Source organism: Heptranchias perlo, chromosome 38 (assembly GCF_035084215.1).
Source record: "Heptranchias perlo isolate sHepPer1 chromosome 38, sHepPer1.hap1, whole genome shotgun sequence".
Taxonomy (NCBI): Eukaryota; Metazoa; Chordata; class Chondrichthyes; order Hexanchiformes; family Hexanchidae; genus Heptranchias; species Heptranchias perlo.
Window position 1 is genome coordinate 15,354,848 of NC_090362.1, and position 14,584 is coordinate 15,369,431.

Here is a 14,584-nt window from a genome sequence, read left to right on the forward strand (position 1 = left end):
ATAACAAGCCATGGTAGAAGTAGATAAAGCATTAAGCACTGCAGGAGATAAACTGGATTGACAACAAAAGATATTAGGTTATTTACTTCAGTGTTGTCATGTCTTTGGAGCAGTTTTTTTTAGGGCTTTTTCTCATTTTACTGAGGGGAGAGGGCAAATAAGGAAGAGGAGAAAAAGTATCAGTGATTTTTGAAAGTGCTTTTCAGACCTGTTTGTTTTCTTACTTGGCTTAAATATGCCAAAAGTAAAAATTGTGAGTTGACTTGGGGCTATGCACATGCCGAGTGCATTTCTTTACTGAGTTCTGAACCTTTTTTTTAATGTTACTCCACAACATTCCTTCAAATACTTTAACAATACATGTGACAGAGAGGGATCCATAACCAAAAATCAATTTTTTTCTTGGATTTCAGAAGGGTCTGATGGCTAAAAAGTGCTGATCACATTTAATGCCAGACATTCTTCTCTGTTTTAAAATGTATTTTCATCACTGATTAAGGGTTTAAGAAAGGAAAGACTTGCATTTTATGCAGTGCCTTCTTGTGCCTCACAAGCTGCTTTTGTTCTTGTTCTGGGACTCTGTTTCGGAAGAGAGATCTCCTTGGGGCTGCTGTCCTGCTTTTAGGCTGAGTCGGAAATCAGTTCCCATAGCACAGCTGGGCACTGCTCTGTAATGCAAACACCCGGAGTGTGAACGCAGGGCCTGGCTCCCCGTGTTTACTTTGCTGATCTGACGAGATGTTTGTAGACCCACGTTTTCATGGGTCTATGACCCTGTGGGCTCATTTGCACCAAGGATTGCAGTCGTGCAATGAATATCTTTGAAGTGGGGTGGCTTTTGTTTGTAGGCAAATCTATGAGCCATGCTGCACACAACAAGATCCCGCAAACAGCACTGAGATGTGCAACCAGTTAATCTATTATTGGCAGTATTAGTTGAGGAAAAGAATGGTGGCCAAAACTCCAGGAGAACTGTCGTTGGGTCTTTAAAGTACACCTGAACCACTGTTACAGGCAGATGGAGCCTTGGTTTAACATCTCATCAAATAGAGGTTACCTTAGATAATGCAGCATTCCCTCAATACTGCACTGAAATGTCAACTTAGAAGCATTAAATAAAATTCCCTTTAGCCTGCTGCACCTCACTAAAGTGCCACTGTGCAGTTCTGCTGTACAAGTAATATACACACTGCACAGCTGAAATATAAATGGCAAACAGTCAAAGTACAGCATGTTCTAATATTCAATAGTTCATGGAAAACAATGCTGATAATTGGAAACCAATTGGTTGCCTGGGGCAATGGGAGCTGGAAAAATGCTAAATATTTTCAAAATAATTTTTACAGCGCCACCTCAGATTTACTTCAAATTAAAGGCTGTTTGTTAAAACATTCTGTCTTTCATTTTTAGGAGGCTTGGTCATTGTTCAAGCAAGGAACCTCTTCTTGCTTCAGAGCAATATTAATTATAAATTATTGTGCACTTTTTCCAATGACTTTTTTTTCTTACAAAACCTTTCCAGGAAAATCCAAGACACACATCAGTGGAAAAACACGGGAGGCAGTGAGGTCGCAGCGATCTTCCTTGGGTTCACAGAGGGTCATAAAACAGGTATAATAAAACACTGCTTTGATTCCATTACCTCTTTAGAACACTGATAGGGAATTTAACAGTAATAGCTGTTTTTAATAATCTATATCATAAAAGTCTTAAGTCTGTGCACACTTTCTGTTGACTTTCCATTATAAATGACCATGTCCACATTTATAATGGGAACTGCCGATGTAAACTTGTCACACTGTAATTACACCTTCCCATCAGTGGTGATGTAGCAAAAGGGAATAATTACAGTGTGACAAGTTTACAGAGGCAGTTTCCATTATAAATGTGGACATTGGAATTTATAATAGAAATGTTATAATAAGGACAGAATGTATAACTTTAAAGTTGGAACTGAATGACATCTGTGAGCTCTGGACCAAATTTCCTCTGCTCTCTAACCCTACTTCACCTGAAGGCTGCACTTGCTCTTGGCTCCCCGTGTGCAATGCCACAAGTGATCGACTAGTATATTTTTAAAAAAATCAGTTTCTTGTAATTGACTAGTCATAGGGGAATGCCCAACCCATTCTTGTAGGCCCAGACCAGGGGTGTGCAATTCTTGTGAATGGAGCTAAGCATTGACATAGGACTCTTTTTGCTTATCCTCATCTTTCTTCATGTTTAATTGCGTCCATGGATTTGCCCCGCCCTACCTCAATAATCTCTTTCAGCTTGATGTCGCAGTTCACAAGCTTTGTTGTTTTGACATTGGTCTACTCCTTGTTCCCTATTGATCCATTTAACAGTTGGGTGGACTGGATCCTGCATAGAGTGTGTTCCTTTTTTAACTGTTGTAGGAACTTTTTGGCAGTAGGATATTTTAACCAGGGATCTCTTATTTGAACACTTAACCACAAGAACTCTCATTCACTGTATATTATTTTCAGTAGACATAATACAGAATTCCTGAATTGGGATTTTTGTCTGTGGTAGAGTAGCGAACGATTGGTTCTGTGGACAAAATAATACAATAATGCTTATAGAATGGAATGCAGAAGGAGGCCATTTGGCCCATCATGTCTGTGCCAGTGCTGGCTCTTAGACTGGAGCTACCTACTCCTGCCCTTTCCCCATATAATTTATATTCGTTCTTTTCAAGTACTTATCTAATTTCCTTTTAAATGATGTTATAGCATCGACCTCAAAATCCACTTGTAGTAAAGTATTCCAGGTTCTAATACCCCTCTTCACCCTTCATTCTTCTAAAGAAAAAAAGAAAGAATTTTCATTTATATAGTGCCTTTATCGAACTCCGTACGTCCTAAAGCACGTACAGCCAAGTAAGTACTTTTGACATGTAGTCACTTTTGTAATGTAGGAATCGCGGCAGCCAATTTGAGCACCATAATGTACCACAAACAGCAATGAGATAATGACTAGATAATCTATTTTTTAAGTGTTGGTTGAGGAATAAATATTGGCCAGGACACCAGGCTCTTCAAATAGTGCCATGGGATCTTTTACGTCCACCTGAGAGGGCTGACGGGGCCTCGGTTTAATATCTCATCCGAAAAGCAGTACTCCGTCAGTACCGCATTGAAGTTGCAGCCTAGATTTTGTGCTCAACTCTATGGAGTGGGACTTGAACTCACAACCTTCTGAGGCGAGAGTGCTACCACTGAGCCAAAGTTGATACAATGATAATCCTGTCTATGCTCCCTTGTTACTGTTTGCTTCTGATAATCTTGAAAAGGTTAATAGATTTCTCACCTGTGTTTGAACGAATAAAGCTGTAGTTTTTCTACCCTTTTCCCATAATTATAATCTCTCACTCCTTGTATCATTCTAATGAATCTTAATTTCCATGGTTCTAATATCCTTCCTATAAGGGGCATCCAGAATTCCACGTAATATTCCAACTGTGGCCTAACCAATGTCTTGTACAAATGCAACTTCCTTGCTTTTATATTCAATTCCTCTGTGTATTCTATCTGCACTCCCATCTTTAAAGATCTTTAAAGAAAGATGAGGTGGCAGTGGCAAATCTGGGAGGAATCTAGCTAGCTGTACAGTGGGACGTGGGCCAAGACCACAGGAATTGGTACCTGGTAACCACATGGCCAGTACATGGTTGCAATGGACTAATGAGAAACTGGACAAACAGGGCATACAGAACAGACAGCTCAATTTTTTAATGTACATAGATGAATGTAATTTGTGACTATGCCATGAATGATTTTAATTTAAGGCATAATTAAGGCCTCTGTAGCTGGGGCTCTGGGAGAATGGTGCCTAAGTGGAGACATGCAGGGATAGATTTTCCTTTTTACCGCTCGGCATTAAACATCACCTGGGTGAAGTCCACACCAGTACCCAAGCCCACCATTGGAATCTGTAAGGTGCGTGCAATCCTTCCTGCCAGATTTTCTTTTCTTTAGGACTATACTTTATCTGTCAGCACAGAATTGGGAACTAATTTTTTGGACTAACTTGGAATGGATAATAGAATTAAATATTGTTGAATTGATAGACTGATTAAATATGAAGCAGTTTCCCCTTCTCTTTGATGCAAACTGAGTAGTGTAATTTATGTCTGCAGTAATACAGATGATGTGAGACCAGCTGCAGGTGCAAAACTGAGACTAAGAGGTTTCCAGATGGTATCTTCATTTTCAATGCTTTTAATATACAGAAGACTCCCTCCTAACACTAAATTTTTATCATCATTTGTATATGCAGATCTGTTGTTCCTGGGTAGACTGTGATGTGCAAGCCTGCATTGGGTCTGGCAATCCTTTTCCACTCAGTATGTGCAGTATACTGAACCCTAATTTGCATGTTCATACATTTGATTGGATTTGCTAGAGCCAAGTCTAGTTGTGATGATCTGGAATGCACTGCCTGAAAGGGTGTTGGAAGCAGATTCAATAGTAAATTTCAAAAGGAAATTGGATGACTACTTAAGGGAAAAAAATTACAGGGCTATGGGGAAAGAGCAGGGGAATGGGACCAATTGGATAACTCTTTCAAAGAGCCGGTACAGGCATGATGGGCCGAACGGCCTCCTCCTGTGCTGTACCTACTATGATACCATGATGACGTTATGAAAAACGTTACAAATTTTGTTCTGGAAGTTGGAGCAGAACATGATACATATGTATTAGACCTCTGCTGCCATGAGCTAGCCATCATAGATACTGGACAGCATAGGAACAAACTTGATACTGCAAATGAATTTTACTTGCCAATTTTAGATTCCAACGGTCCTTTTGTTAAATGCACTGTGTGGGATGGCACTGAGCTATGCAGACCAGAGGGTCCCATCGTTTGGGCTGAAATAGCTCATCTCAACTGGGGTCATTTTTGAGTGCTATATTTGGCATCTTAGCCCTTGGGCTGAGAAGAGTCTCTCTCATTGGCAGTAGTAGTGGTGGGGGCAATTTGAGGGGAATAATTAAGAGTATCACCCAAGAAGCTTTTTCATTTTGGCAGCAATATATTGGTATCAGTAAGCTTTGTGATGTGTGTTTTTTATAATGAGGTATTTTATATTTAAGAATTAACAGTGCAATGTTTAATAGACGTTTCCGCTTTAAGAATTTGAAATGAAAGTGGCTACCATGAATCCTGCTTACTGCTGACTGTTCTTGCATATGGACACTGGAGGGTGCTCTTGTTTTCTACCCACATGCTTTAGAAGCAATGAGCATATTGATGGAAGATGAGATTTTTTTCTAAGCAAAGATAGTGTAAATGTCAGTAACAGACTTGCGAACTGAATTTTGTAGTTGATTTTTCTTGCTTTAATTATTTGTTACAGAATGTATTGGGAACGATTACCATTGAGTGATCAGGTACAAGCTGAGGATACAGTTTCACTTTTGTTTGCTAGCTCCATCTTAAATAACAGTGGTCCTTGCTATCTGGCATAATCAAGGATGGTGAACCATGCTCAATAACATTGAAGCTTAATGTATAGCGTTACACAGCAGAACATCATCCAAGACATTTATAAATACTGGTTTCCCTTTGTCAAAAAGTGACTAATCTACTGGCCTTTCCCAGACAACAGAGTTTTATATTGCACTTTTATAATCTACATATTTAAATGTTTTGAAACATATCTGTAACACTTCAGGCATCACAGATAGAGAGACTGAGGCAAATTATAGTGCCCATCTGCTGACTCTGCTGAGGTCGATTAACTCTGGACAATTTGGGGATTGAACTTGCGACCGACTGGTTTACGCAGGCAGTGTCTTTACCCACTGGACCATGCCTTGACATTCTAATATTTTTACTGTTCTGTTGAGGCGTTTCCTCCAAGTGCTGGCATGGGATAGGTTTGGTGTTGACAGTATTGCACCATTAACCCACTCCTTATATTGCATTGCTCACAGATAAACAGCATTAAACATTTAGATGTTGTGTAATTCTGCTCTCAAAACAGACAGAACACTGCTTATTATTTGTTACTTGACCCTCAACTCAACATTTTCATAATTGATTGGACGTGAAAAATACAATAATACATTGTATTCTATACTGTCTCATATTTCCTTTACTGCATAAAACTATTTATATTAAAACAATTTAATTTGACTTGGGGTCATTTGGGTCTCTGTCTCTCACTCTCTCACATAATAAAATGATTAAATATGGACATTTCATATTAAATTGAGATGTGTTTTAGTTAAAAATCAATACATATTGATTGTTTTGTGCGCAACAAAACACTCCAAGATTAAAAATGTAGAATCAGAATTATCACAAGTGTACTGCCTGTCGAACAGCTTTCTTGTGATAAGAGGTGGTTTTAAAAAATAATCCCTCTTGTGCTAATTTTCTTCATTCGTCTCTTGAAGGTGCTGACTACTTGCTGGAGTATGGTTCAACAGGCACCAATCTCTTTCCAGTATCTCACTCAAGTTGCCATTCTTTAATGCATGTGGCTAGGGAATGAGAGTTGGCAAGGTATTTGACCTTTGGCTGTAGCATCTGAGTGTCTTCTATCCCCACTCAAAGCCTTATATGTACTTCCAGTGAAAGTCGCTGGATAGCAATCAGGAGCTCTGGCCCGTTTATTTTTTTCTCTTTCCTAACCCAGGACACCAAGACCAATTGTAGCATCTCTACTGCTGCCTGGCTGAGATCAGTTAAGCACAGACCAGGGATTGAACCTGGGACCTCCCTGGTATGTATGGCTCGGCTATTCCCTGTCTTAACGGATAGCCATGGGGAGAGCAAGAATTGGTTCTAAAGCCATCTGTACCAAAGCGTCAGAGTTTAATTTTGTCTCCTTCCAGATTAATAGCTGTAGACTTTCCACAGTTGTGCTATTGAGTAGTATATAAACCTCTAATAAGTTGTTTGGGAAGTGACATGAATATATTCCTTTTTTAATGCTCAGTGGGTGCTCAAGTCCACTTCATGCCAGCAAATCAATTTTTTCTTGCATCGAGGCTTCAGAATCACTTTTAGTGCAGTGTTGTGACTAGGCTTATTTCGTGTAATTGTACCAATACATGATAGGAAAAAAATGGCATTTAATCACAAAATATTTTAATGTTGTGCCAATATGCTTCTTGTATGAGGTTTGCCACTAAAGTTTCAGGAAAGGATAATGGTCGGAGTGTGAAATTTTCATAATTTGACCACTTCAACTGTGGAAAAACACCCACTGGAAGATTGTAGCTTTTGTTTTTCAAAATTTGGATTTGTTTCTAGAGAGAGTAGTTCAGCCATATAATGCAATACAAGTGAAGTACCGATGGTTACAAGTCACATACTGGTGGTAGTGATGGGAATGATCTGAGATGATGAATTAGGAGTAAAAAGGGTTCTCACCCAGAGTGTGTGACTGCCTGATATCGTACACTATCCTTGGTGTATACTTGGGCATCAAGTAGGTTGCAAGTGGACACCGTGGCCTCACCTGGAACACATAATTCTTCCTGTTACTGGAAACTCTTTCTGTCATTGGTATGCAAAAGCAAATTTGTTCAGAGAGTAGGACCTGAAACAGTTGGCAGAAGTGTAGAATTGCAGCTTGTATCCAAAATGGAAAGGGAGAAATGACCCAAATTAGAAATTAAGGCCAGGAAGGGGAGAGAACTAGAGATAGAATCTAAAACAAAGTGCAGGAATGGGGGGAAAAATTGCAGTATTGCCCTGAAGTTCTCGTTTTTGAGGACTCTAAGTTGCAGTGTGAAGCTGTCACAAGACTTGAAGAGACCCACATTTAAAACCTATTGGGCCACCGACTATCTTCACTACAGGACAATAGTGATAGATGTTTGGAATAATCTACAAAGAAAGTTAATAGAGGAAAAATATTGGGGGTTGCTTGAAATACCGCTAGGTGATGGGAGAGTTAATTTACTGGTGAGATGAGTTTCAATGCTCTTTTATCATCTTTGACTTATGTTTACATATATTGGGCTCAACACATTTTAAAAAGCAGATGATAATTGAAAATTATTCCCACAAGCTGCTATTATCCAACAGTGACTTCCCACAAGATCATGAGGGCAATGCTGGTTAATACACCTTTGTAGCAGGTCTGGTTGTAACATGACAATAATGAATGTATTGGGTTGATAGTTTGTAAACCCTTGCTGTGTACTTGACTGCCTATTGATTTTTGACTATAGAATATTATATTCTAATCTCTTTTAATAATTTATGTTTAAAAAAAAAACCCTGCAAAGTTAAATTTATGGATAGAATATGATTTCATATTACATGTCATAATAAACAATTTCATGTGACTTGCTTCATATTCCTTACATGAAATTCAATACAATATTGGAACAAAATTTGTTTCTAAATGTGTATCTACATTTTCCCCACTAAATGTGGGCTTGCTGCTGTAATGGCAAAATATTTTATATCATTTGCTCTTCTTGTGAATTATTGAGTACTTTATGGTGAATGTACATAACCAGCCCAATACAAAGCTGTCTCATAATCTTGTTCTCGATAAAGGAAGCGGAGCTGAGCTGTCGGAAGTGAGGACAGAGTTGCGCTTTGCACCTGAAGTTGATCTGTAGACCATTGATACCCCGTGGATTTCAATTAGCTTTTGACTAACAGCAAAGAAAAAAGACAAAATCATTGTTTTGTTTCCCAAATTGCAGGGATTTTGTACTTGGCGTTAAAATCGATAAGGCACGTGTGAGGTCAGGCTTCAAGTAATGCACGGCTGAGCAGATTGCTGGGACTATTGATTAGTGCTAAGAATGTCAGTGTGGAGACTGGGAAGGCAGCACTGCAGGAGCTGGGTAATGTGTATTTTGTAGGTGGTTGCAAGTAAAAGGTATGTAAGATACCATACCATCTAGCTCCAGAATTGCAGTATAAAATTAATCATTGAAGTTCTCTGTTTCCCCATGTGTTTTTCTAATATATAATCGTACTATTTGAGTTTTATGGATGCTGATAGCTGCTATGTTCTCTTTGTGGTCAGTGCTTTGATCACTTAGACAGTAGATTTTTGTGTTGTCTACTGTCTAGTAATGGCAACAAGAATTTTCAGTATATTCCTAAATGCATGTTTCCAGTCCTGGATAAAGAGTCGTCTCCACCCTGGCTGGAGGTGAATCCTAGCATTGCACTGCCATTACTGCAACTGTCCTGCAGCTGGTTCACTGTGACCCTTGCATGCAGCTAATGGAGGGTAAAATGCCAAGATTTAGCTGCATAGCCAGAACCTTCTCCCTGAGGTAGACTGCCTGTCCCTTGAGTGGCAGTTATCGAACTGTGACAAACGAGTGGTGTCAGGGCTAGCTGGTGGCTGGGGGACTGAAGATGACCTTTCCATTAGCCAACTGGTACCTCAGTCTGTGCAGTTGGATAGGATTACACTCACAAAACGATTTTCTGGCTGATTTCCTCTTGATAAACTGATTTTTATTATTGAACGCATATCTTTGCAAACTTCAAGCACTAATTTTCAACTATTGTACAGTAGTGATTTCATCATCTGACAAAGGCTTTGTGGGAGGAGCAATTTTTAAATTCTCTTTTGAAGTCCCATACACCAGATGCACCCTTTCATTCAGAGATTGAGACACTCTATCCCAGGCATCAGCAGTTAATCTTCCTCAGGAATGGGGCAAGAGGGAGAATATCATTTTATCCTCTCTCATCAGAATGTTGCGTTATACCATGGTAGCCCATTTTCAGTAGTGACCCAGCTAACAACTGGCTTTCCCTCAACGGATGCAGGCAGTCTTGAGTTGTAGCACTGAGTTTTAAGCTTGCGACCTATTACTTTGTGGGGGTGTTGATGAGAAGGCAAGCAAACAACCATTTGAATTGCTGTATGAAATAGTTAAGACTCTTGAAATTGTGTGTTTCTGATGACATGATTAGGCTACCCCTAGGTGTTGAGGTCAACAAACACTGGACTTTGCAATAATCAGCATTAACCTCAACAATTATTTCACATGACTCTTGACTGGGCTGAAAAGTATAGCAACTGTGTGATACACAAAAGCAACTAATTTATCAGCGTAGGAGCAATTCATAGCATTCTAACAGATTTGGACAAATTAAGTAGGTGGTCTAAGGAATGGCAGATTTTAATGTGGATAAATGTAAGGCAATACACATTGGTATAGGACTCATGAAATGTATGCGTACCATGGATAGATGGCCATTGTCAAAGGTGGAAAAGGAAGTAGACGTACCTTCTTCTTTGGGTAATAATTTTGAATTGGTTTGGCTGATGGTTCCACCATTTTGTATGGCTACCATTTCTTTCCCAGAGATGCCTCAACAAAAGCCTGTAAGTTTAGGGACTATTTTCATATCTTACCTGTATGCATTACGTGAACAAGAAATTCCTGTAAAATAAGAGAAATGACATATAGACGGGAGTCTTGTCTGATATTTTGCAACCTTTCATAAAGTATTCTGATATACAAGGCTGTTAACATATATAATAAAAATTAAAAACTGAAGGAGTGAATAGGAGTGAATAAATGCAAATGATTGGATGCAAAACTTTCAGCTTTACATGTTGAACTGGAAGTGTATTAGACTGTCATTGGAGCCACTCCTAAATCAACCATGAAAAGCCCGTGTTACAGGTTGGGCATTTCACACATTTTCTCATTCAAGTGGCCCAACGGTTTCCAAAAGCAGACTGGATCCCTTAGGACATAACAGTTAATCCTGATTGTAGTAACTTGCTGACTGGAATTCATGTAGGATGCCCACAATGTCCTCAGTCACTTGTATGATGGAAGATATTGCACACTGAGGCAGGTTTGTTAATGGTAAATCAATCAGTCAAATTTATTTACAATTAAATAATTTACAGTAATAAAGATATTCTGTACAGCACAGGGGAATTAACAATACATCTAAAATGTCCACTTAAAAGATCAGTTGCTCTTGCAGTTTTTATCATGGACTCTTGACAGTTTCTTGCCATGCTCCTCACCTAGAAGAATTCACAAGCACTACAAACATTCCCTGAAGTCTACAGTTTGAACCAGCCTTCAGAAATTCAAGAATAACTGCAGAACAGAGAAAGATTCCGTTGTTTTAACCTGTAATTACCCTGAAGATAAGGTTGGTAATCGGAGAACTCAACAGCACAGAATGAGGCCATTCAGCCCAAAGCACCTCTGCTGGCTCTCTGAAAGATCTTTTCATTCAGCCCAATGTGGCAAAAGAATGGCATTGATGGGGGCCTGGGAGCAGGAAGCCTGCCTGACTTCTTGGTTGCAGGAGGCATGTGTCTGGAGAGAACAGAGAGGGAAGAAATAAAGAGGAAAAAAAAATCAAATGGTGACACATATTTAAGAAAACTACGAAAGAAAACCCTGAATTTACCCAATGGCATATTGGATCATTGGGTGATAATTCATTATACAATTATTGGATCTCATCACATTTCATTTGAGATTAATATGCATGTGTTCATCAAATTTCATTCTCATTTATTTTTATTTGTCTGTCTTTTTCCCCCTCCTCCTGAAAGTGCCGAATCTTGCATGGGTACGATGTCATGGTTATTGATCGCTCTCGAGTTACCTTGACTACCTTGACCATCTGGCCATTGTTCATGTGTCAGCCCTGGCAGTGAATGTCAAGAGTCTATTTGTCTATAAGGGCATCGCAGAGAAGCAAAATTCTGTCCACACCTGACAGTTTTTTTTGGGGAAAAAAAAGATATTCCTGGACTGCATAGCATTCCACATTTGGAGATTCATAAGTGTGTGTCTATCACTCTGATCACACCAGTTAATGAGTGATTGTATGTAATTTTTTGTTAAAGTTTGAATTGACGACTTGGATAAATTTGGGCAATTTTACATTTTGATTTAGGAAACATTTTGATTTAAGCTGTATCCATTATGAAATGATCTGTTTTTCCAAATGCTTTGGTCTAAATTCTTGGATGATCTTTCATTTTCCACCCTACCCGATATTGTCCGTTTTAAACCATTGCCCAAATTTAAAATAACCCCCTAGGTATCCAAATGGAACGTTTTCCACTTCCCCAATACTAACATCCCTCACCTAGAGCAGTACATAATTCATAGACAAGTCAGCAGAAGATGTCCTCGTCCTTTCCATAGTTAATCACTGTTTTACACTATTCATACTGGTACCTCAGTTGTAACCTAAAATTCCTTGGAGAAATGATCAGATATAATTTGTAGTAATCCTATTTTCATTGTTCTTTTCACTTATCAAACTTATCTGCATACACAGTTGATGCCAGGGTGCTAAAAATGCATGATTGATTCCTGCAGCTGGACATCATTAAAGTGATGTCCCCATGTTAAAGTCTGCTGGGATACAGAAGAGGTGGCTTCTAGAGTAGGAACTGCAGTGGTTAACACAGCACTGCCTCCAGAATGACAGCCCCTGAAGCATTTTTCCCTCTATCTAATGGCATCAAAGGCCCTATGTGAAATATGTTTGAGTTCTCAATCCTGCTCCTGGTGGTTGTGGGTTAAAAGCATAAAGCTGACTGATATTTGGCACTAAATGGCAGTCTCGCTTGGCGAGGCCACAAGGATGACTGGTGTAGGAAACTAAAAATGTCACCACAGGGTTGTTCTTTTTGGGTTTGTGAGAATGCATTGTTGGGGTGGTGTAGTGGTAGTTACTGCATTTGACTATCCTGTGTTGACGCTGGGTAACTCAAATGAAAAAACATTCCATTTCCCAGGACTAACTTACCTCAGCTTGATGAGCACAAAAATTCACCACCCCCTCCCCAAAAACAGATTCGCTGAACTTTTCATGCTGAAAAGAATTGAGTTAAAGTAGAAGGTATGTTAGCTTCTAAGTGCTGATTGGTAAATGTCCTGAATAGGTAATTCAGCTTAACATGAAGATCTTGTTTTTTCTTAAAAAGGTTAAATGAAGCATGAAGGTCATGGGCTAACCTCAAAGACCTTTTGATCATTTCATCTACATCCAAGAATCTATGACCTGAAGGATTATATTTGTAAGATCTGATCTGAATTTAGCTTCAGAAAACATTTCCCAACAAATGTCTAAATGCTTGGGAACCATTGATGAGTTAACATTATTCAGCAGTGCAAAAGCTATGTCTTGTATTTCTAATTTCTCCCCTCCCAGTTAGCAGCAGTGTGGGAATTCTGTGGTGGTGACCACAACTGGAGATGATGAATTTCAAAGAGTCTCTGCCACTCACTAGCCTTGATGCCAATACCAGTAAGCAAACTGCTCTTTAAGTTTCCAGCATTGTCTGAGCCTGTTTCCTCCCAGTGATTTCATAAAAATGCAGCTGTACTTCTGGTGTGCAAGGAATGAAAATGATAAAATGTGACGGGTAAATCCTTTTTTATTTTTTCCATATTTTCCTCTTGGACGGTGTCTTTATCAACGAGCCATTGGGTCAGCTCTTCATCCCAGCACATTTCAACAAATGATTACAGAATTAAATCTCTTGTCTAATCAAAAATATAATTTCTTACAATTCTAACTCTGCCACTTCAAAATAAGCCCTGGAAGAAACTATAATAGCAGCAGTCTCGTGTAGACGCAATAGTAGAAAGATTTACAGCTGTAAAGATTACAGTAGTTCACTAAGCCAACTGTACAAAATTTGAACGGGTTTGCAAAATAAATCTATGACTTGTGTGTCTTTCTGTCCATAATGTAAGGTAATGCAAGGGTGGGCAGATGACCTGCATTTGAACCTACTTCTGCATACATAAGAGGTGACATAAAAACATAGGAATCTACAGGATTGGAAAAGATCATTTTGGCCCATCTGCTTGGCCCCAGAGTTCAAGATCATGGGGATGACTTTAAACCCCAAAAACTGGTGGGTTGGGGGCGGGTAGGAGTTGAAAACAGTTGTTTTTTGGGTCGCGACCGCAACCCGGCTTTATTTCCAGGTTTAACGTGGGCGCGGAAAAGTACAGGCTTCCCACTGGGAACGCCAAGTCCAAAAATTTTGCGGTCGCGACCCAAAAAAACAACTGTTTTCAACTCCCACCCTCCCCCAACTCACCTGTTCTTGGGATTTAAAATCACCCCCCATATGTTTTGTATTTTCTGTTTACTCTCCTTTAGAGGAAGTCATAGTCTGTGCTCTGCTCTGTGCTCCCCTGAAAGCTTGGTTCATATCAGGAACTCTTTATGTAGGGATTCAAAAGGGGGTGGCCTAGTCTACCCACAATAAGTTGAAGTATGACAATTTTCGGTTGTTCTGATATGAATTGATGGTTTAGATGAAGCGGATAATTTTACATGTTGATTTGGAAAAGGTTTTGATGGTAAAACTTCCCTTTCGTTGCAAAAAATCACACGTTGTAAGATGCTAGTTTTTGAAAAACATTAAAATAGACTGTTAAGTTATTAAACTTTATGTGTTGAATCAATAGTGACAATATTTAGAGTAGCACATTGCCATTGCTCATTTTACAGTTAAGAGAGTTATGCCCATGAGCATATGCATTTGATGTCAGGGTACCGAAGATGATGGTTGGACTCCAGCAGCAGCAGAACATCATCTTAAATGGTGCCCCTACTTTAATGCCTG

General features: G+C 39.2%; 1 protein-coding gene across 2 annotated transcripts in view; it reads left to right on the forward strand.

Annotated features, from left to right (window-relative positions):
• The window catches only part of scaper (S-phase cyclin A-associated protein in the ER), a 330,941-nt gene that overhangs the window by 17,239 nt on the left and 299,118 nt on the right, over window positions 1-14,584 (forward strand). For both annotated transcript variants that reach the window (XM_067973526.1, XM_067973527.1), the window contains exon 3: window positions 1,523-1,611. In XM_067973526.1, the coding sequence (XP_067829627.1) occupies window positions 1,523-1,611 (89 nt within the window). The remainder of the gene's footprint in view (window positions 1-1,522; window positions 1,612-14,584) is intronic.